General features: G+C 37.0%; 4 protein-coding genes across 4 annotated transcripts; 2 read left to right on the forward strand and 2 right to left on the reverse strand.

Annotated features, from left to right (window-relative positions):
• Positions 1 to 39: 39 nt before the first annotated feature.
• LOC101311249 lies at positions 40 to 3996 on the reverse strand. Its single transcript, XM_004292683.1, has 5 exons — positions 3989 to 3996; positions 1721 to 3938; positions 1302 to 1524; positions 1104 to 1180; positions 40 to 825 (listed from the first exon to the last, which is right to left on the reverse strand). The coding sequence occupies exons 1-5, from the start codon at positions 3994 to 3996 to the stop codon at positions 754 to 756; spliced, it is 2598 nt and encodes an 865-aa protein (XP_004292731.1). The 3' UTR covers positions 40 to 753.
• A 1099-nt stretch (positions 3997 to 5095) lies between these two features.
• On the reverse strand, positions 5096 to 6805 carry LOC101297312. The gene is made up of 4 exons (XM_004290872.1): positions 6251 to 6805; positions 5839 to 6067; positions 5552 to 5637; positions 5096 to 5219 (listed from the first exon to the last, which is right to left on the reverse strand). The coding sequence occupies exons 1-4, from the start codon at positions 6653 to 6655 to the stop codon at positions 5145 to 5147; spliced, it is 795 nt and encodes a 264-aa protein (XP_004290920.1). The 5' UTR covers positions 6656 to 6805; the 3' UTR covers positions 5096 to 5144.
• A 1841-nt stretch (positions 6806 to 8646) lies between these two features.
• On the forward strand, positions 8647 to 15670 carry LOC101297604 (UDP-sugar pyrophospharylase-like). Its single transcript, XM_004290873.1, has 17 exons — positions 8647 to 8803; positions 8893 to 8997; positions 9625 to 9741; positions 9968 to 10108; positions 10690 to 10789; positions 11486 to 11613; positions 11706 to 11777; positions 11900 to 11964; positions 12376 to 12436; positions 12549 to 12666; positions 13083 to 13207; positions 13621 to 13697; positions 13956 to 14061; positions 14232 to 14291; positions 14447 to 14527; positions 14682 to 14921; positions 15099 to 15670. Exons 1-17 carry the CDS (start codon positions 8696 to 8698, stop codon positions 15228 to 15230), a joined length of 1836 nt encoding a protein of 611 aa, XP_004290921.1. The 5' UTR covers positions 8647 to 8695; the 3' UTR covers positions 15231 to 15670.
• Positions 15671 to 16708: 1038 nt separating this feature from the next.
• LOC101311830 (probable calcium-binding protein CML44-like) lies at positions 16709 to 17305 on the forward strand. Its single transcript, XM_004292684.1, has one exon. It carries the CDS (start codon positions 16826 to 16828, stop codon positions 17303 to 17305), a length of 480 nt encoding a protein of 159 aa, XP_004292732.1. The 5' UTR covers positions 16709 to 16825.
• The last annotated feature ends 6245 nt before the right edge of the window (positions 17306 to 23550 follow it).

Genomic DNA, 23550 nt, shown 5'->3' on the forward strand with positions numbered 1-23550 from the left:
TATTTTTTTATTTTTTTATTTCTAAGACAACAACTTAAGCTGAACAGCAGTTTATGTAATGGATCAGGGAGTAAGTATAGTTGACAAGGTTTGAGTTTCTTTTTGGAGCCAAGAAGAAGGAAACCTTTTGTACATTCATGTGTAACATCTGTATATGAGCCAAAGGATAGTATCATTAAGATACACAAGTCAATGCTATGAGAATGAATCATTAGATTCAAAGACACCTTTTTCTTTGACAGGTTTCATTTTGATTGAGGCTAAAAGGTAAAAGTTCTTGAAGTGAAAGAGAATGATTAGCCTAATCCAATTCCCTTGCATGTCATGACTCATGACTTGAAAATGTTTCGTTAACCTCACTTCATGAATATGGACTTAAATACCGGTAGACATTTGATAAATAGACAAATAATGAAGTTTCCGTCCTTGATATTAAACAGACGGTAACACACACCATAAAACCAGTATGGCATTAGTGGTTAGTAATACTGAAGTTGCTGCTCCATTCATTTCTTAAGCCAACAAGAACACAACAGCAGTCGTGGTTCTCATTACCTAGCTACTGAGATCAGAAGGTTATATCTTCCCCAAACCTCCAAAACCACATACTTAAAATGTGTGATTCAGCAGCAGATGCACAACTACAAATTACTACCAAATTTCACATATAGCTTGACACCAATCTGATTTTGCTGATTTGCAGTGATCATATCTTTCACTGCAAAGTGAAAATGATGAAAGAAATCCTACTGTTTACAGTTGCGGCACCACATTCAAACATTCTGCATCAGTCCAAGGCTCAAAGCTTTTGTCCTGGGCAACATTCTGAAACAATTGACAACGATTATACAGTAAGAAGCTGATATTACACTATTGCCAAAAAAAAATAGAAGGAAATGAAGCTTCTATTACACCACCATGTGCATGAATGCACTGCTGACGATCTTATGAACTTTAGTCTATCTCAAAGTGGGTATTGAAGAGGTCAAAATTGGAGTAAAACCAAATTTTCATATTGCCTGGTTTGCTTAGAAGCTAGATAAACATACAGTATAACCATCACAAACAGCTTTCACTAAAAAGAATCCATAAAAGAAATTTACCTTCAACCAGTAGAAGAATCCCCGCAAGAGATTTAAGCTTCTATCCCGATCACTTGCTTTGATCATTTCAGCCAGATCTGCAAGATCAGGAAAAAAGGATTAAAACTTTATGCAGAAGTAAATGATAATTGCAAGAATGGAATACCAAACATGCGAATTGCAACTTGATCGATCTTGTAAAAAAAAAAAAAAACAAACCTTGGTACAAAATTGAATATGGTTTTCCATATTCCCCTTTCAGTGCATACGTTTTTATTACTCCACTACGAAGATTTTTAGCATGACCTCTTGCAGGCCTCTGGTTACTCCAGTCTTCTAAGAGCTTGAGAAGCTCTTCTTGGTCATAAGGCCGTTTAAGATCCTTCAAAAGCCCCTCCCTAAAGTTGATGGGACTTTCCAAGTCTTTGTCTGAATCCTTCTTCTGTTTGCAACAAATTAACAACAGTCACAACCAGAAATATTTAAATTCCAGAAGCCACAAACCAATAAAATCACACATATACCCAGCCAAACGTAATTCTGCGTGCACATATGGTGCATGTCGCCACATGGGTGTGACAGCTTAAAATAGAAAGAACAAACCAAAAGTTAAAAAGGGAATTGAAGAAGATACATACAATTGGGGTACGACATCCGTCAATTGGATCCCTCTCCAGTACAATTAAATCCGAATCTGATAGACTCTCCACATTCTCATCTTTTATCTCCACATCATATGACTCTGGTCTACCATTTTGTGGTGCATATGTGATTTCTTCATCATTTATGACATACAGATCACTTAGAAAGTCTTGATAGCTCTCATCTGTTTGACTAGATTCAGTCTCATCATCACCATTACCATTGAGGTCAGACTTGGCAAAACCATTGTACCCACATTTTGCAAAATGAAGAACCTCTGAACCAGGTCTTTTGTTAGGAAGTTCATTTGTCCTATCCGAATAAGGATATTCACCTTCCTCTTTCACATTCTTCTTCATCCTACAACCCTTTTTCTCTTGAAGATCCTCTAAACTCTGTAGAGATTCACTTCTTTCATTCCTCAAAGTCTTCGGTTCCTTGGTCTCTTCTTTATTCAAAACATGAGCAGACTTGTTAGGTCTATCTATCTTTACCTTTTCTTTCTTCATACGCCTCAAAGTTCTTTTAGTTTCCATTTTCTCTTTCAGTGATGAACTTCTGAAACTTTCTGAAGTGTTATGAGCCTGTAAATGAGGCCTTTTCCTTGAATGCCCTCTTGTCCTACCAGAAACAGGATTCGTAATTTCCACTTTTGCCTTTTTCTTCACCACTGCACTCCTTTTCTCTCGGCATATCTGAAAGAGTTTCAGAATATTGCTATTTTCTATTACAGGCTTCTCTTTCACCCGAGGGCTTCTAAAAGTTTCTGGAGTATCTGAACTGAGCTCTTCTGGATTATTAGGAACCTCCAGACAAGGCCTTTTACTGGAAACCCTGTTTTCCATATCAGAAGCAGGATCTAAAGCCGCTGATTCTGCATTCTGCTTCACCACTGAACTCTTTCTTTTTGGGGGATCCTTTAGACTTTCCAGAGTGTACCTGTTTTCAGTTTCAGTCTTATGTTTCACACGAGAATTCTTCGTAGGTTCAGTAGCTACTAAACTGGCCTCATCTGGTAACCCATTGTTTTGGTGATATCTTATCGGTTCCAAAATCCCAGTTTCTTGAAAAGTCTCCTGTGCATATATATTTTCATCCTCCCTCAAATTTTCCAAAAATAACTTGGACTTGGGATCCCTAACATCATCATCAACGGACTTAACATGAACAATGTCATCACTAGACTGTTCATTCCGATTATCACCATCATGCACAGACTTGACATCAAGATTATCATCACCACACTGTTCGAACCAATTATCACCATCGTCAACAGACCTGATATGACTATTGTCATCACTAGACTGTTCATTCCAACTATCACCATCATGCACAGGCTTAACATCAGTGCTATTATCACCAGACTGGTCCTTCCCATTATCACCGTCTTCAACAGACCTGATATGACTATTGTCATCACTTGAAAATCCGTGCTCATTATAACTATCATCCCCAGACATGATATCACTATTGTCATCACCAGAATGTTCATTCTCATCATTGCCATGCTTAACTAAACTCAAGGATTTCTCACTATTATCAACAAACATTAGGTCTTCCAACTTTTTATTACAAACAGATCTTCTCTCCACTCGTCTCCGCAAGCCATTGTCTTGCCGATAACGCATCAGTTCCGTAACCCCTGTCTCACTAACAACCTCCAGTGCATATGAATTTCCATCTCCCCTCAAACTTTCCAAGAACAACTTATACTGAGGATCCGCATCTTCAGTAGAAACGCATCTTCTCTTGCTCCGCTTTGGCAACCCATCGTTGTGATAACTTATCAGTTCTGAAATCCCATTTTCTTGAACAACTTCCAATACATAAGAATTTCCATCCTCCCTCAAATTTTCCAAGAACAACTTATACTGAGCATCCACATCTGCATCCGAAATGCATCTTCTCACAATCCACCTTCCCAAGCCATCATCTTGATGATACCATATCAGTTCTAAAACCCCATCCTCTTGAACAACTTCCAATGCATATGAATTCTCATCCTCCCTCAAATTTTCCATGAACAACTTATACCGATGATCCACATCTTCATCCGAAATGCATCTTCTCACAATCCGCCTTCCCAAGCCATCCTCTTGATGATAGCTTATCAGTTCCGAAACCCCATCCTCTTGAACAACCTCTAATGCATATGACCCTCCATCTCCCCTCAAGTTCTCCAAGAACAACTTTTGCCGAGGATCCACATCTTCACTAGAAACACATCTTCTCTTTCGAACCAAACACCTATCATCACCAGAAACCTCACCATCCTGAACTAAACTCAATAACTTGTCCTCTCCCAAATCATCCTCAATCAACCTCACCCTTTTAGTGGGCCCCATTTTTGCAACAGATCAAACACAAGACACAAACCCCTTTTCTCTGTCAGTGACTTCTGCAAGGTGCAGTCTTTACAAAACAAGGAGACAGAAAACAAGAACAAAAGACCAAACAAAGTAAAATCAGAGCATGTTACAACAGTTCGATATGGATTCACAAGCAATGACGTTAATCTAAAACAATAAACACATGAAATTTTCTGCGCTTTTTCAAGGAACAGAGCTAGATTTTCAGTTTCTGTTCTTACCTCGAAATAAAAGATGGAGAAGAGTCGCTGAGAACTCAGGGGTGACTTGTGGTGTACGGATGCAGAGAATGCTGTGGAGCTGAAGATGAAAGCGGAGCGTGCCAAAATAGAAAGTAGCTTCCTTCGGTCTCAAAGCTGCCTTCTTTTCTTTTCCTTACTGGGGCTAAAGCATTGATGGTACATTACTAAGTACACCCACTTTCTAGAACCCAACAGTACAAGATTCAAAATAAAAATAATAAAAAGAAAAGAATAACAATAACAAGTTCAGGACTTTAAGAATTGTACTAGTACCTTTCAAAAAAAAAGAAAAAGAATTGTACTAGTACAAATTTAGGATCATGTACGGTTAGTTTTTGTGCTGCTATGCTCATGGTTTCTTGGTTGAAATTAAAGTGTCATTTATGTGTTTATTATGTTTCTATCTTTTTTCATACCCGAAATTCCCCAAACCATTTCTCTGACCTTAGTCGAACACTTCAATCTCTACGAAAGGATTTGACTAGCAGAATAGCCAAGTACATTGAGCACTGGAAGCCAATACATCGCACGCGATTCTGCATAGAGTTTTGACCTCCTTTATGCAAGGGCATTAACTTGAGCATGGGAAGCCATAAGATTATGTTAACAACGAACTTCAGATGTGTAGTTGTAACTCACAAGATTTGAAATATTGATAACTGCTTCTGTTACACGAAGGTTTTCTAACTGTGTACATAAATAACTACAGCACATTTTGTTTTCTAAGGGAGGACTGGGAGGAACATGATTTTCATACATAATGCCTCCCCCTTTTGATTTAGAACATAATGCACAAGAAGCCCTCCTATTTAGTGCTTCTGCGGCAACACTTTCAAACATGCTTTGTCATTCCAAGGTTTAAAGCTTCCATGCTGGGCAATATTCTGAAAATTTTGCAGCAATTATACATGTCAGAAGAAACTATTACATGGGTATGCAATAATCATCCCTGTGAATAACACTCACAAATTTTTTAAATCATCTACTACTATTAAGGCAACAATGTGAATGCACATGTGACATCAGTCCTTAGAAAGTATTGAAAAATGTAAACATTGGACAAAAGCGTAATGAACCTCAACAATATCATGTGCTCAACATATTACTAGATTGACTTCGACCACCAATTACAACAAACTTTTTTCTATATGACCATAAGCTAACAAGAAACCCTTCTTCCAACACTTCCAAAAACTAATCAGATCAATTAACTTACCTTCAACCAGTAGAAAAATCCCCGCAAAAGGTTCAACTTTCTAGGGCGATAATCGCCTGTCACGGCATCCATCTTTCTTGCCAGATCTGCAAGATTAGGCAGCAAATTAGTGATGAAATAGTGATAGTTTTCTTTATCCTAAGCACTTTTCTTGGCACTATGAATAATAAAAATTACATATCAACTGTAACCAGGTTACAGATCAGTTCAGCTTACTTGATGTGTAAGATGAGTAATAATTGCAAGCATGGAAAAACAATAACAGATAGAAAATGAAGAGCAGTAACCTTTGTACATCTCTTGATATGATCTTCCGAATTCCCCTTCCAGTGCATACGATTTTACTTTTCCATTTCGCAGATTTTTGTCATGACCCGTTGGTGGCCTTTGGCGGGACCAGTCTTCCAAGAGACTGAGATACTCTTCTAGGTGGTAAGGCCTTATAAGATCCTGCATAATCCCTTGCCTAAACTGGGAATGACTTTCAGTAGACCGCCGACTATCTACATCCATCGTCTGTTTGCAAAACGTAAAAGTACACACAACGACAAATGAACATATCTTAGAAGCCACAACCAAAATGAATTTATCTCACATATATTTATACATGCATGCACACCTAAGTGCGAGTGTGTGAATGTGCGTGCTGGCACAATATAGAAATACCAAAACAAAGTTGAAAGGGAACAAGATGCATACAATTTGTGTATGGTATCCCTCATGTGGATCCCTGTCAAGCACAATCACATCTGAATCCGATGAACTTTCTTCATCTGAATCCGATGAACTTTCTTCATCATATCTTAATGGTCCGCAGATTCTGGATGTAAAGACCAAACCTTTACCATCATTCTTACTGCAACTTAAGAACTCATGATAGTTCTCATCTGTTAGATTAGCATCGGATTCAGCTTCATTGTTGCACCCACCCTCTGGGAACTGAAGATATTCTGAACCAGAATTTTTATTAGAACCCCCATTTGTTCTACCAGAAAGATTATCTGTGTCTGTCTCTTTCACATTCTTCCTCAACATTGAACTTTTTTTCTCAAGACCATTCTTTTTCTGTGGACAATCATCTAAATTTCTCTGCTTAATGACCATCCTCGAATTTTTTCTGGTTCCAGTTTTCTCTTTCAGCTGAGAACTTCCGAAAATGTCTGGAGTGTTTGGAACCTCTAAACAATGTCTTTTACTAGAACGCACATGTATTCCATCTGAAACAGGTTCCGGAGCTTCAAATTTTACATTCCTCTTCTTCACTGAACTCCTTTTCTCTGGGGCCTTCTCTACATTTTCCACAATCTCCCTGTTTTTAAATTGGGGAGTCTTCTCTTTCCCCAGGGAATGCATATTATCTAAATCGACCTCATCAGGTGCGCCCTTGTCTTGGTGATACCTTATCTCTTTAACACGTCCATCCTCTTGAACTATCTGAAGTACATATGAATTTCCATTTTCCCTCAAATTGTCCCAGAATAACTTATACTGAGGATCCATGTCATCATCATCACCTAAACGGGAATTCCCACCATCACCATCATCTGCACCACAATGTTCATTCCTATCAATACTATCCTCCACAACCCTGGTATCATTACCTTCCTTCTCGCAATCGCCATTAACATCACGACCACTAGAATGTTTAATCCAGTCCCACCCATACTTCTGAATCTTATTAAAGTACTCATCATAGTCATCATCCAACATTAAGCTCTCCACTTGTGCATTACACACTCTGCTCTTCTTCGCAGTACACACATCGGGCTTGTGAATTCCATTAGCCTTTAACCTTCTCCTCAAACGCCTCTTAGCCCTCTCATCCAATTTTTCATCGTCCGAAGAAACCGGCCCCATTCAGCAAAACACTCCCCCCAAAACAAAAACAAAAAATCCCCCCTTTTTCTCTCTCACAATTGTGACTCAGTTGAACCAACAATTCAGAACTATCCTTGCCAAACCTATGTTTCTATACACCAAAAAAGAAGCAAAAATCAGAATATGCATGGTGATCTGTAATAGTCTAAATCTGGCATCAGTGAGGCTGGAACGAGCAATTTCATATCGACATTACAGTAAAGAAACCATAAAGTTAGGATCTTTATCAGAAACTAACAAGAAGTTCAGGGTTTGAGGATTCTTACCGCACCGGAAGAGCTGGAGCTCAGTAAAATCTGGAGTAGGACGCCGTTAAACCCTAGAGAAACACCGAGGTAAAGTGTGAGGAGCTGAGGCGTTATCTGGGAAAAGAAGGGACTATTTATACTTATAAACCACACACTGTCCTGTTTGGTAATTTTAGATTGTCTCCATCTTTCAGCTCGGCCAAGTTCTATTTACACTGTTGCCTTTAATTTTTCTTTTTTAACAAAAAACGAAAATAAAAGAAGCCCACTTTAACAGCACCCGAGATAATTCAAAACATCGACGTGCACTTGTGCAACGTACATAAATAGTTAAATAACGTCTTTATTATTAAACGTCAACTAAAAATATAAACGGTTAATAACACGTTAACTAAATAATGTATAGTGATCAAACAATCGTCTAAATGTTAATGAAGAAACCACAATTAAATCATAAATCTTACATCGATCAGTGATCAAACTTGTGTAACCAAATACGTAGTCACGACCCTTATCAAACTTGTGTATCATCTTTATGCAATTGGCAACAGAAGTCCTAAGAAAGTGATTATGATTAATTATATTATTTGTGAGATAAACCGTAATAACTGAGTCAATTTTAGTTTCAATATTTGAAGATTAAAATACAAATTCCAATCAAGCTTAACTGAACTGAAAGATCACCCACACGTCTTGTTTTTGGTAACTTTACCTCTTCTTTTTCCTTTCTTCTTTTTTGAAGAAGAGGTTGGTCCCTTTCATGAATCCTATTCTTCCACTCATAAGTCTCGAATCAGAATCTCATCATACGGTGGGCGGGGTGGTTATCGTATCCCATTTGCGTAACGGATTCGAACGGCGTTACACGCAAGGCCCCACGTCACACACACAGAGACTGTGTGGGCCCCAACAAGTAACTGCCATTTCTCTTGTATAAAACCCGGCGCACACTCGCCAATCCTCGTGCGCACTTTTCTCATTTCAATCACAACTCAACTGCTCCTCTTCAAATCCAACAATGGCTTCCGCGGTCACCGAGAAGTTCTCGGAGCTCGGAATCGACGGCGGTTTCGAGGCGTCGGCGCCGAATCTCCAGAGAAACCTCCACCTCCTCTCCGTCGAACAGGTACTGTCATGAGATTCTCGTGTTTGATTTTGATCAGTGGTTTTTGATAATGGAGATGAATTTGATTTGGATTTGCGGCGAGGTTGCAGGTGGAGCTGGCGAAGGTGCTGGTGGAGATGGGGCAGACTCATCTGTTCGAGCATTGGGACGAGCCTGGCGTCGATGATGAGGAGAAGAAAGCGTTTTTCGATCAGGTGTGTTTTTTTTTTTTGACTTGAGATTTGGCTTTTTCGGTGTTTGGGATCTGAGATTGGATTTTGGTGTGAAAAAGTGGAGGCGTTGGATCTATGTGTGATAGTTTGGTGTTGGTTTTTGATTGAGTTTGGACTTGAATTTTAGTTGAGTAAGGTCAAATCTGCATAGAACAATGTAAAACATACAGGAAATTTGATATAGTACTTCATTATTTTGGATTTATTGCAGTTATGACTGGTAGGAACAGATAGAAAAAAGCAGTAACCTTTAGGACCAATTCGGTTGAATATAAATTAGTTTTGACATTTACTGATAGTTTGTATCGCGTGCACTGTTTCGGGGAAGTTACCTTGCATGAAAGGAAGTAAGAAGCTAAATAGCCATACATTTGTACATAACTCAAACTTTAGGATCAAACATTCTCGCGGCAACATTTCTGCCTTCTTCTTTTGCTTTTACAGTAGTGTCTTGAAACATAGTGAGTGTAGGTTCATTTCAGTTCTGTAGAAGATCTCTCTTAATGCAATCATAATTGATATCTATGTTAGATAACAGCACTCTCTTAGATTGGGTTTGTTAGAGAGTTATTTTTCTTGCCATTTTTTCTGATTGAAAATTCATTACAGGTGGCTCGGCTCAATTCAAGCTATCCAGGTGGTTTGGTTTCATATATCAAAACTGCTAGAGAACTGTTAGCGGATTCAAAAGCCGGGAAGAATCCATTTGATGGATTTACACCTTCTGTAAGTTAATGAATGCCTCGTATGTAAAATTATATGTGTGTTCGCATTGAATCAAGTTGATAATCTGATAAAATCACTCAGTCCACATGATTTCGTTTCATGAATAACTTATCATATGCTGACTTGTCCACTATTCAATCAGAGTCGTAATGGAGTACAACTATGTAATATTTCTCTTTCATGTTCCTTGAAAACCAAACTTGATGGGTTATCAATCACTTTTCAGGTTCCAACAGGTGAAACCTTGACTCTTGGTGATGATAGCTTTATGAGTTTTGAGGAAACTGGTGTCAAAGAAGTTCAGAAAGCTGCATTTGTTCTTGTTGCTGGTGGACTTGGGGAACGTCTGGGATACAATGGAATTAAGGTTTATAATCTACTGACTAGTATGAACACTTTCCCCATGAATATCCATGTTTTATAGTGCTTATCATCAATCAAGAGAAATTGATATACTCGTTTTGGTAAATATCTAATGGGACTGACGGCTTTGTCAGTTCTATTCTAATTGGCATGTTTCATTCTTATCCCTCTCGACACTTTCTTCTTGACTTGCATGTTATGATTCTTTTCCATCTAGCATCTTCCTTCTGAACCAGATATCTTGTTAGTCAAGAAGCCTGAAACCCCTGGTTTTATTCAACATGGTCAGATTAGGTTTCTGAATAGAGCTGTTTAGCAATGCATTTTCTTTTTAGTCTATCATCACCTTCTTATGTATTCTTGAGGTATGCTATATTGGACATATTGATCATATATTCCCTAATGACGGTTGATCTTGGTCTAAGTTGTACTCATTTTCCATGATCATGTCAGGTATCTGTTTAACATATAGGCTTGCAACATGTCTATTCCTTGGGTGAAATAGATGCTAGTGGCTTTATATGAAAAATTCTACATAATAGGGTTGATATGTATTACATGTTTAAACTATCATATTATTTGCAGGTGGCTCTTCCAAGAGAGACGACCACAGGAACATGTTTCTTACAACATTATATTGAGACAATATTGGCTCTTCAAGATGCTAGCTGTAAACTCTCAGAAGGTTTGTGACTAGCTCAGTGTCTCATAATCTTTGGTTAGACCTTGTACAATTTCTCCACTTTTACTTTATAGCACATCATGAATCTGGAATACAAGATAGTTAAGAAATGTCCAGCCAGAACTGGTATGGAGCAGCATCTTGGGTCAGCTCTGGTTTTTGCTTCATATATTGGGAAATGACTCCTAAATGCTAGACAATCTCAGAAAAAGAACAAGATTTGATGCTAGAAAGATATTAATATCATTAGACATGCCACTTGGCGGAGAAGTAAACATGGTGCTGTTTTGTTTTCTTTTTCCCTGATCCTTTAGTTTTCTACCTTTCTTGTGGCATGTACTTGGAATATCCAACACTAGAACTGTGACTTCTAAAACGGAGCCAATTTTTCACCTTACTTGAATTTACTTTTATCTTTGTTTTTTTGGTCAAGATGGTTCATAATTCAATGCACCTCCCCTACCTAGATGTACTCTTCCTTTGCACTAGAATCTCATAGAATGAAAAGAAAAATGTCAAAAGTGTTTGATGTGTTTTAAAGTGAATTGGTTTTTTTTTTTTTTTTTTTTTTTTTTTTTTTTTTAAGAAGATGCAGTTCGTTAGTGTCGGCCATTTTAAATAATTGATCACTATTTAGGTGATTGTGGTGTTAAATTGCTTCTTATCTTGACATATCAATATTTCTTTCCAAATCTGTAGGTGAATGTCAAACAAAAATTCCTCTGGTTATAATGACATCAGATGACACACATTCTCGTACACTAGAGCTTTTAGAGTCTAATTATTATTTTGGAATGGAACCTACTCAAGTAAAGCTTCTAAAGCAGGTACATAATGATCAGCATGTCCTTGTTTAGAGAGTTCTTGGTATATGTTATACAAATTCTGCAGAATGTGAAAAAGTTTCCCTTCCTTGCAGGAAAAAGTTGCTTGCTTAGATGATAATGATGCGAGGCTTGCAGTAGAGCCACGTAACAAGTACAGGATTCAGGTACAGTTACTCATATGTGTAATTGATCATTATAATTTTGGTGATGATAGATTTGAGAATTTGCATGTTCTCTCCGCATAAATAGTCATCTGCTTATATTCTATTTTCCTTTTCTGTGTCAGACCAAACCTCATGGGCATGGTGATGTGCATTCACTGCTCTACTCTAGTGGCCTCCTCAATGAATGGTATGTAATGAATCATGCATACACTGTATGGAATCTGTTCATTTGTATAGAAAATCATCTCTATGCCTTTAACTTCATGTCTACTGTCATTCATATGACATCCCAGATTATGATTTGATGATGCATTGCAGGACTGGTTAAACTTCAAGCTTTTACAAAGATTCTGATCTTTAGCACATATAACATTGCATATTTTCTGTGAATAATGGCATAATGTTCCTGATGAGGTGGTGATAATCTTGTCTTCTAAATTTTTTATTCTCTTTTATATGTACTTTCAGTCTTAGAAATAATTAATTCCACAGCAGGGACATTGCTGTAACAGTATTTATAAATGCTATACTGAAAGTCTACAGGCTGAATGCATGATAATAATGTGACATAGATGTGATTTTTTTTTATTCTGTACAGGAGTGATGCTGGTTTGAGATGGGTTCTGTTCTTCCAAGATACCAATGGTCTTCTGTTCAATGTTAGTTTCTTTAATTTCTTCATGTACATTTTCTACTCATTTGATGATTTGTGGTTGAATGCACAATAAAAAATGGAAATCTGCTGTGATCTTATACATCTTTGTTTAATAGGCAATTCCAGCATCATTGGGTGTTAGTTATACAAGACAATACCATGTTAACTCCTTAGCCGTTCCACGCAAAGCAAAAGAAGCAATTGGAGGAATAACTCGACTTACTCATGCTGATGGTATGAAACGATCTGGTTATTTGTTTGCCGGATGACCTTTAGTTATGAAAGTTATTTCCATATTTCAACTCAAGTTTCCGTTTTTTTTTTTCTTTTTTTTTCTTTCATCTTTTCTAAGTTGATAAGCCAGAAGTCTGGCTGTGAAACCAATAGCAATCGAATCCACTTTTTTTAGTACCTTCTTGCATATGGTGAAAATTAGAACTTGTTTTCAAAGAAGACTTTAGTAGTCAGTAAGATAAAGAGATACTAGAGTATTTAAATTTTTTGATTGTCATTCGGAGGCCCTTCCCTGGTGTCATAATATTTTTGTTTATCTCATATATCAGGCTAATATCCTTTGTATAAAATGTAAGAACCATGTCAAAATTCGTTTCTAGCTAACATTTATGTCTTCATCAACTGCAAAACTTCAGGGAGGTCAATGGTGATCAATGTGGAGTACAACCAGCTTGATCCACTGCTTAGAGCTACTGGATTTCCTGATGGTGATGTCAACTGTGAGACTGGCTATTCTCCTTTTCCTGGGAATATCAACCAAGTAATCTTCTGGCACAAATTTTCATACAATTCTCACCTCTCACCTCTACCTATTTATGTTTTGTTTTGTTTTGTTTTTTCTTTTGAAAGGCCTTTTAATGTATCCATCAGTGATTTTATGAAATCCCCTGCCATTAGCTTAGACAGAGGCATATTATCAATTCAGATCATGTTGGATTTTTTTGTACATTTCTTTCTAAGGATCAAGGATCATATCTAGTTTTATATGTAGGGACTAGATGCTACAGAGTAAATTGATAAATGATAAAAATGTCAATGGAGTTTAAAGATATGAGTTCTTGGAGATAATTTATGTATGATGAGTTGACGACCACCACATCTCATATTTTACTGATTTTTCCTGGAGTCCTGGGCTTATTTTTGATGTCATCATCATCGATTTTCCATATGCAGTTAATCTTGGAACTTGGTCCATACATTGAGGAGCTAACAAAAACTGGAGGTGCCATCAAGGAGTTTGTTAACCCAAAGTAAATCTTCTATTTTTTACAGCTGTTGGGGCATGTATTCTGGTTTATTATTAAATTTGGTGCATAATTCAATTTTTTCAAGAGATTAGGGGTTCCATGTAATTTTTTAAAATTCCTTATTTCAGTTTGTTCTCATTTTCTCATGCTCTTATTTTTAAGTGCATGCTAGATTGGTGGTAGATGAGATAATGAGCTTAGAAGATCCTTTTCTTTTCAGTACACATCACCTGATCTTGTATTTCCCCCATCTTACTGCAGATACAAAGATGCTAGTAAGACTTCATTTAAGTCCTCAACTCGGTTAGAGTGTATGATGCAAGACTACCCACAAACTTTGCCTCCATCTGCTAGGGTGGGATTCACGGTAACTATCTTCCTGGCCTCAGATTGTGCAGTAAGGAGTTATTATGGATGTTTCTTTTTATGTTGCAGAGGGATGCAGTCTTATATTTATAAGATCTTCTCCCCTGTCAAAGAAAAAGAAAGAAAGAAAAAAATTTAAATTTTTGTTAACAATATCTTATCGCTGATTAGGTAATGGAACCATGGCTTGCTTATGCACCTGTGAAGAACAACCCTGAGGATTCTGCTAAGGTAAGGATATCTTGTATTTATTTGTTTGCAATGGCACATGTTATCTTGTTAGGACAAATCAGCCCATTATCTTTAAGAATATTAAAATTAAAATTTGGAATTGGCGTTGAGTGACATTGTCCTTTATTTTCTTTTCCTTGAATCTAATTGTGAAGGTACCAAAGGGAAATCCCTACCATAGTGCAACTTCTGGAGAAATGTTCGTTTATCGTGCAAACAGTCTAATTCTCAGAAAGGTATTGTGCAAACAACTAAAATACCTTTACATATCTTAAATATTATTATGCTACAGTTCATTAGAGTAGTTGGAAGACTGCTTTAGATCTGGATGATTCTCTCTCTACATCTCCAAGTTGTTTGAATTCAGATTTTTACTTTTATGCATTTCAGGCTGGAGTCCAAGTAGCCGATCCAGTACAACATGTGTTCAACGGTCAAGAAGTTGAAGTGTGGCCTCGTATCACATGGAAACCAAAATGGGCTGTCACTTTCAAAGAAGTAAAAAACAAAGTCAGTGGAAGTAACTCAATTTCTCAGAGGTCTACATTGGTTATTAAGGGCCGTAATATCTTTGTCAAGGATCTCTCTTTGGATGGGGCTCTTGTTATCGATGTTGCTGATGATAAAGAGGTATGGAAGACATGGCAAATGTGGATTATAAAATAGCAGACAGACAAATGCTATATGGATAGCTTAAGTTTTTGTTTTAGAATGAGATGAACAATTTCTGTGCTCAACCCTTTTCTTAAATGACAATCATAAGTATGGAATCTCTAGAATATGATTTAATGATGTGATATTTAACAGGTAAAAGTGGAAGGTTCAGTACAGAACAAGGGCTGGATCCTTGAAAATGTTGATTACAAAGATACTTCAGTACCTGAGGAACTGAGGATAAGGGGTTTCAGAATCAACAAGATTGAAACAACTGGAGTCTGAGCCTTGAGTACTGCTTGGAGTCGACGGTGAACATATTTCAAATAGTTTATTTAAAACAAAATGATTTCTCCAGTCAGATAGATTCTTTGCCCTTCTATTTCCCCTCTGTAAGTTGTATGGTAAATATATAATTTCTTCTGGGGAATAATAAGTTTGAGCTGTTAGCCTTCTGATACACTTATTATTTCACCGAGGAAAAGGATATAATAGCGGCACTGTGTGATTTAGGCTTTGAAGTTAAGCATATGAAACAATTTAAGTTCTTTTAGTCTGCTTCAGTTCAGAGAACATGTCAAGTTAAATTTTGGTTTCTGTTTGTGTGAAACTGTAAAATGTAAATTTCTTTGATCCTATGAAGACTGGGACGGCTTATATTCCCCAACTATAACTGTGTTTTGGACTGTAAACTACTAAACTTGGCCAATTGGCAATTGGTGAACACATTGTTGTGTGCTTACATCAAGTCTCTCTCACCCATTGTTTCGGCCGTTGCTGGCGATTCCGTGGTACCAAAACAGGTGGCGATTCCATGGTGCCAAAAGACAAAAATATAGAGCTACCTGATAAACGACGTTGGCTCTTTAAAACCATTGCCATGCTCTTAACCCATTCTCAACGGTTCTCCAAATATCTAGCCTTTTCTTTCTATTCATTCGGGGTCCTCTTGTGGAATTCTAGAAAGGCCGGTCGCCTTCTGTGATATTGACATGCACATATAGTTACACGGCCGGGAATCCTCCCATTTCTGGGGATAAATCTGAACTTCACCTCCTGTGCCATAGATTTCAAAGTCAGTACCCCAAGCATCATCAGATTAGAGTTTTACAGGTTTCGGAGTATTACATATATTCGATAATTTATCATGTTTCACCGTTAAAATATCTGGTACTCCGTAATAGTGGTTTTCTTTCCAAAATGACAAGGCAAAACCGCAAGATTAATTTAATGGTAGAGCAATTATTGAGTAATCTAGCTACTCAATTATTCAGTAATCTACTCATATCTAACTCTAGCCCATCTGACGCCAATCAAAAGCATGATACACGAGTACAGCCACACAATTATAGATTCGTCGGTCCCTTTTGTTCACATAGAAACAATTGGGTCTATTCCAAAATTTAACACCCTAAAACAAGCAATATCATTATCATCTTGCATGATCCATGGAAATTTTTAAAAAAAATCTTGCATGATCCATGGAAATTAAACCACATCTTGTATCCATGATCACTCATAATTTTTCTGAGAAGAAACGAAAATGAATGATCACTCATAATAATACACAAAATTACTAGTAATTTCCAGAGTTATCTGGAAAAGTCCCATCCTCTGGAAGCCGGGTCGCTTTTCTGTATCACAGTCACCACGAAGCTTCCCGCCGATTTCCCTCACAATTCTCAGCCACACTATTCAGTTCGTTCGTATATGAAACAAGTACATCCGTACAAGAAAAGAAATCGGGCTATATATATGGATACCGCACAACCCCTTCAAACCATATCTAACCTCAACAAAACCAAGCCTACACCTAACGTTCTTTCCCAACTCTCTATTTTATGTGCGTGTTGTTCAACTAGTCTCTTGTACTTCAAACTATGTCTCCCCTGATCAGCAACGATCTAGAGCGGATTTTCGAGAAGCTTGACAAGAACCGAGACGGGCAAGTGAGTCTCGAGGAGCTCAACTGGCTCCTCGAGAGAATCGGAGTCGAGTTCAGCCTGCATGAGCTCGAGTCTCTTGTTGGCAAACCGGGGCTCGACTTCAATGAGTTCTTGTTCTTCTACAAGTCCATATCTGCGCCGGATAGTAATGACGGCGACGATGGTAGTGGTAGTGGCAGTAGTGATCATGAAGACGAGAGTGATCTTGTGAAGGCGTTCAATGTGTTCGATGTAAACGGCGACGGTTACATTTCTTGTGAGGAGCTGGACAGCGTTTTGAGGAGATTAGGAGTAATGGAAGAGAATAGTAGCCGTGACTGCAGAAGTATGATTCACGTGTACGACACCAATTTGGACGGGATGCTTGATTTCCAGGAATTCAAACACATGATGTTGCAGAATACCATTTCTTAATCAGTTCATATATATATATATATATATATATATATATATATAATATATATATATATATATATATATATATATATACTAATTAATATACATATATATATATATATCAATTTATGTATTATAAGAGTGATTTTTTGGTTTAAAATATATATTGTGCCCAGAGTAACTGGTGCAGGTCGCGCTTACGCACACTTGTTCTTACTTTGAAGTTTGAAGGCTCTGTGAGTTTACAATTATGCAGGTTGTTCGATTGATTCCATCAGCTAGCTTGTAATTCGAATATTTTAAGTAATCTAAAAGTACGTTGTCGTGATTGATACAAGAAATAAAGGAAATTAGATATTGATGTCTTCATAAAACAAAATATAAGATGATATACAAGTGGCTACTTCGTTAAGAACGAATACGTACAAATGGCTACTCTTGAGGAAAAGATTACTCAATTGTTTTAGATTAAACAGGGAAATTAACTTATCTTCGATTCTTAGGATACGTTCTTGGGTTCCTTAAAGAATTCTAGTCACCGCATTAGGCTATGCCATTTCGATGAGAATCTAAAGTCACTGGGTTCCTTAAAGATTAAACCTATGATTCTCGACGAGAATCAGAAGTATGATTCACGTGTACGACACCAATTTGGACGGGATGCTTGATTTCCAGGAATTCAAACACATGATGTTGTAGAATACCATTTCTTAATCAGTTCATATATATCCTGTTCAAAAAAAAAAAAAATTCAGTTCATATATATTTACTAATTAATATATATATATATATATATATATATATATATATATATATGTTTGCTCAAAAATAGGTCTTGGCCTAAAAGAGAGGTCGAGGGTCTTGAAGCGTAATCGTCCTTCTTGATTGCGCGGGCGTGCCAACTCACGGCCTGTTGGCCAAGCAAGGTTTTGATTAATTTTGTCACCTGATCTGACTTCTTCCAAGCGATTGTAGGCCGAGAAGAAACCGTACTCGGCCTTTGGGTTCTCTTGCCTATGCTGCAAGGACTTTCGGTGTTTTCACCGATGTTGTCTCCTTTTTTTTTTGTATTTTTGTATAAGTTTGCAAGAATTAAAGTGCGAAAAGTAAAAGAACAAGAATCTAAAGGCAAAAATTTAAATTGCATAAAACATAAATTGCATGAAGTAATTGCAAGAAATTAAAGTGCATGAATTTAAAGACGCGGAAGAGAAATTGCATGAAAGTAAAGTGCGGAATGTAAAGAAAGCGAATAAAAAAAAAGAAGAGAATTATGCTAGAACATGGATAAAAATATTGATATTGTAGAGAATTCATAGAGAATTTGATAGAGTTTGTATTGAAGTGTGTGTGTTGGTCGAGGACCCTTTACAATGAGGTATGTGTTTCCTATATATACTATTACAAACACAAAAATTAAGGAAGGAGATAACAATTAAATAAAATAAATATTTCGGTCTTAATGACCGAATCAAAGATACGCTCCGTATTGTTTTCTCCTTAATCACACGTTTATTTCTTTCTTCTTGCGGCTTTGTTGGAATTGATTTGCTAATTATGTTGAAATTTCGGTCTTCAATTCTTCCAATTAGCCATAATGCTAATTTGTTGCCATATATCGCTGTTGCTTCAATATTTGGTATGTGGTTTTAATACCAAATAATGAATCTCGGCAAATCTTAATAATGATGATGATGATAATTATACGAAATAATCGTAATAATTATCATTAAATGTTGTAATCTTCCTCGCAACCAACAGATTCGGCCTACTAGGCCAACGTGCAAAAACAGGTACAAACAATATATCAATTTATGTATTAATTATTAGAGCGATTTTTTGGTTTAAAATATATATTGTGCCTATAGTAACTAGGGCAGGTTGCGCTTACGCACACTTGTTCTTATTTTGAAGGCTCTGTGAGAGTATCTCCAACAGCGTTTCCATTTTGAAGATTTCGACATTTATTACAACAATAATGCAATATCATTATTAATTATAACAAAAAATATATATATATTTTATTATAACAATAAAATATTCTATATTTGTAAACTTCTAGTTTGAGCACGTGAAGAATTTAATTTCGAGGAAGAAAGGCGGCTTTGCTGTGATGGAGAAGTTGTTGGACCTAAAAAAGTCTCAATATTCCCCAAACTTGAGAAAATTAGGAAGTTGTTAGAGATGCTCTGAGTTTACAATTATGCAAGTTGTTCGATTGATTCCATCAGCTAGCTTGTAATTCGAATATTTTAAGTAATTTAAAAGTATGTTGTCTTGATTGATACAAGAAATAAAGGAAATTAGATATTGATGTCTTCATAAAACTAAGAAAATATAAGATGATATACAAGTGGCTACTTCGTTAAGAAATTAAGAATACGTACAAATGGTTACTCTTGAGGAAAAGATTACTCAATTGTTTTAGATTAAACAGAGAAATTAACTTATCTTCGATTCTTAGGATACGTTCTTGGGTTCCTTAAAGAATTCGAGTCACCGCATTAGGTTATGTCATTTCGATGAGAATATAAAGTCATTGACCTATGATCCCTAAGATAACAAGTAAAATCTCAAAAGAAAACAGACTAATAGTGGCAAACTACATGTCCCTAGGTACTTACGATACTTCGAGATCCATCACAGGCTTACAATCAAGGTATCTGGTTTGGGGTAACATTAAGTTCCTAATGAATTATTTCGTTGACTCTGTACAGTGATCAGTTACTGACCAAGAGATTCATAGTCAATCACTATTAGATTTACATCCAACGGTTGAAAACAAAACAAATTTACTTAAAAATAATTATTCCCACCATTAGATGTGTTTTGTTTATTTAAAAATAATTTTCCATACCTTTAGATTTACATCCAAATGTGACTGACTATAAATCTCTTAGTCAATTACAGAACAAATCATCATAACTGTTACATTGTAAGACTTGTACGGTTGGATCCTGGTGGGAAGTCCTTACGAAATTCCCCCATTACCTAAATAAACCAAATGATTATACGCGCGTTTGACAATTCTAGGAGTATTTGTCCAAGAACTAGAAAAGTCTCGAGTCTCTGGGTGCATTTTCTGAAAGGATTTATACGTTCATGCGTTGACACAATGGAATTACAGAGTAATTTCATACTTGGTTCATATGCAACCTTAGTTATATTTTTTTTGAGAACATGCAACCTTAGTTTTTTAGTTAGCTAGAAAATGATATACATCTTTGATCTTTCTTCGTTCCAAGTTGCGGTTTGATTCGAATTTTCATCGTATGAAGTGTAACAACTAGGGATCACGAAGGAATTAATGCATTATCCATAAGAAGACCGAGTGTGGTTTAACAACGTACATAGCAGTGGAGCATATATTCATCAAGTACCTTATACAGGGAGATCAAAAGCTACAATGAGCGAGGCACTTTCAATTTTCTAATAACCACCTCCCAATCCGGCGTTTCGTAAATAATTTCATACTTGATTCCCCATAACCGGAGGCTGTTCCTGGTTTCAGGGTTAAAACACCTAGCTAAAACCAGCAGAATAAGTAAGCATTAAGCAACGAGTGAGGCTGCCATGCTGATCGATGCTGCACCATTCAAAATCGGTCGGCATGTCAATAGCATGTTCACCATATTTTTTCCTGAGTTGTATTTTCCAATATGTTTTTACGCAGAGGCACTGTCGGGTATAGAATTATTGCCAAGAATAAAACGAATGCAGAACCAGTTATCCCACTAAACGGTTGGAAGTAGTGGTGTGTGCCTCTGATCCAAAGGAAGGAGTTATTAACCCATGCAATTGGAACGGAAAGGCTGCCTTGGTTTGTTTGCCGAGCACCTGCTAAACTCACAAATATATAGCAGCCAAAGTACGTCCTGGTATTGCATGGAGACTCTTGAAATCCAATTAAGAGAGATGATGATGAGACTAAAGAAGACAAAAGTCACAGAATGACAGAATCAAGAAGGCAATGAATTGAATAGAAGGAGACCTAGGCGCGAAGCTGAAAAGATAGATTGCATCATGAAATAGCTAGTTTGCAGAAAGGTACTGGGTTTTCCGATCCTGTACGTTATGTATTGTTATTGTCTATCATCTATTCTTGAATTGTGTGCACAAATCTTCCATGCATGGTTGTGCACTTGTGAATTTGATACATGCTTACATAATGCATTATCCCTCGTATATATACATGTTTAAGTAATTTCGGACTGAATAGACATCTAGTTTGTACTGAGATGTATGCCCTTTTTGATTGCTGGACAGTAACATGTTGCATATGCAAATACGAGCAGATAATGCAGGCCTCTTCAAAAATGCAAATACTGCATATATACTGATTGTACGTGTTCCAACAAAACTTCGTATAGAAATCAGTTGTTAATTAAAGAAGAGATAATGATGCAAGATGAGAGTACTAGGTAGGATCGATAAAAAGTGGAAGATTTCGCATGGGACATTATCAACCATGATGATTCATAGATGGCCACCGCCAAAATATGATCGTAGCTAGAGAACACATGCACGTACGTTCATCATTTTGTTATTGATATAAACTAATTTTATTCCACACTCTGAGTTTACATCATTATTACATCAATGGAAATGCATGTCCATTAACGTCCAGCAAAACAAGAAGAAGAATACATGCATAACTCACACAGGGTCACTTGGACGCCTGCTGAAGTAAGATAAAGATCACCAGAAGAATAACTGGCCGGAATGATGATAATCAGAGTAGAAAACCCTAAAACAAAGATCAAAAGATTTTGTCTGGAGATGCTTCATCGATCAAACAGTACTCCATGAACTTGGTGAGACTAGGTCTTGATGATCTGCGAGCCGAGCCTCAAAAGAATTTTACAACCATTGTGGCTGCAAGGGCAACGGATTTCATTAAGGGTGAGAGGAAAAAAATTTGCCACTTTTTTGGGTAGGCCGCTTGGAGGAACTATATATATATTCAAGGACTATTGTGATGAAGAATTACGTACCTAGGGGACATGATATATACACACACCCATATATGCACAAGGGTGGTTAATGTTGGGATATAAGAAGTATGGTAGAGTGATTGTTCTTGGACCTGGATATCAATGCGGTTGTTCGGTTGGGTGCTGTATGCAAAAGCTGGCAGTATGTCATTAGGGTTATACGCCGCCGGCCAAGGATGCCGTGGCTGGTGGCGCACGATGCTGTGAGATTTGGTCATGGGACGACATTATCCTTCAAATTCCAGTCGAAGTCACCCTTTTCCAAAGCTCTTGAGCAAAGACATAAGACGAGCATTCACTCAGGATTTCGGTGAATCATTCTATCTATCTTCGTCCTCTGCGATACAAATAATCAAGAAAGACGTTGGAGCATGTATACATGTATTCTCAAAAATGGAAGATGGAGCAAGTCTACAACTAATCAAAGTGGAAGGGGACTGAATCGACTGATGATATGTGACGTGGTTTACAAGAATGGAACTTTGCATTGTGCTTTTCATTCCAAGAGATCACCATGCTAGTAGTATCAATGGGTGCCTTCGGCATTGTACCATGAAAAATTCTAAGAAGATTGTCGTGCGCATGCATCATCGTTCTTGGTTGTGATGATTGATCACATTTTTGATACTGCGCAAGTGGAAGAGTATGAAGTTATGAGCCGGGGCTTAAGTAAATAAAACTTAGGGTTTTATCCGAGCTTGTTCTATTAACAGATGAATATTCATCTCTTAACTCTCTTTTTTTTCAGTGCAACTTGGGTAAAAGCTATATACGACGAAATTCTATACAACATCGATCTGTTTCTTGTCCTTAATTCTGATTTCAATAAGTTCTAACCTGATCAAGCTTTGAAATGAATAAATCTGGTGTATAACATTACCTTTTAAATTAAAAAAAAATTAAATAGTGAATCTGAAGATAAACCGAAAGAACACTGAATCAATCGTACTTTTTTCATTCATCAAAAACACGCAATTCACAACTAAAAAAAGGAAAATTTGGTCCTCACCACTCCAAGACAGAGCAAAAGATACAGACACATCAACCTCCCGGCTAGATAGATGCCCAGAAAGTCTCCAAGAAAAAAAAGAGAGAGACAAAGAGCCAGACAAGGGCTTCTTCATTAGCAAGACTGGTCCTCTTTAACCTGCATCAACCTCAATGCGGGCGCCCCTGTACCCTAACCAAATCCCTTTGAACTCATCCTGGCAACCAATCACCTCTCATCGAAGTTTCCACTTTTAGACAAAAAAAAAAAAATACACAATT

The sequence above is a fragment of the Fragaria vesca genome, linkage group LG2 (assembly GCF_000184155.1).
Source record: "Fragaria vesca subsp. vesca linkage group LG2, FraVesHawaii_1.0, whole genome shotgun sequence".
Taxonomy (NCBI): domain Eukaryota; kingdom Viridiplantae; phylum Streptophyta; class Magnoliopsida; order Rosales; family Rosaceae; genus Fragaria; species Fragaria vesca.

Bases quoted from the DNA above. Each gene is read 5' to 3' on its own strand.
- LOC101311249 (XM_004292683.1), bottom strand. The intron at 1,525-1,720 runs GTATGTATCTTC...TGTTGCAAACAG, and splicing joins ACGGATGTCGTACCCCAATT to AAGAAGGATTCAGACAAAGA. The intron at 826-1,103 runs GTAAATTTCTTT...CAATTGTTTCAG, and splicing joins GATTCTTCTACTGGTTGAAG to AATGTTGCCCAGGACAAAAG.
- LOC101297312 (XM_004290872.1), bottom strand. From the start codon at position 6,655: ATGGTCATTAAGCAGAGAAATTTAGATGATTGTCCACAGAAAAAGAAT. The intron at 6,068-6,250 runs GTATGCATCTTG...TTTTGCAAACAG, and splicing joins AGGGATACCATACACAAATT to ACGATGGATGTAGATAGTCG. The intron at 5,220-5,551 runs GTAAGTTAATTG...CAAAATTTTCAG, and splicing joins GATTTTTCTACTGGTTGAAG to AATATTGCCCAGCATGGAAG.
- LOC101297604 (XM_004290873.1), top strand. From the start codon at position 8,696: ATGGCTTCCGCGGTCACCGAGAAGTTCTCGGAGCTCGGAATCGACGGC. The intron at 8,998-9,624 runs GTGTGTTTTTTT...AATTCATTACAG, and splicing joins AGAAAGCGTTTTTCGATCAG to GTGGCTCGGCTCAATTCAAG. The intron at 14,528-14,681 runs GTATTGTGCAAA...TATGCATTTCAG, and splicing joins ACAGTCTAATTCTCAGAAAG to GCTGGAGTCCAAGTAGCCGA.
- LOC101311830 (XM_004292684.1), top strand. From the start codon at position 16,826: ATGTCTCCCCTGATCAGCAACGATCTAGAGCGGATTTTCGAGAAGCTT.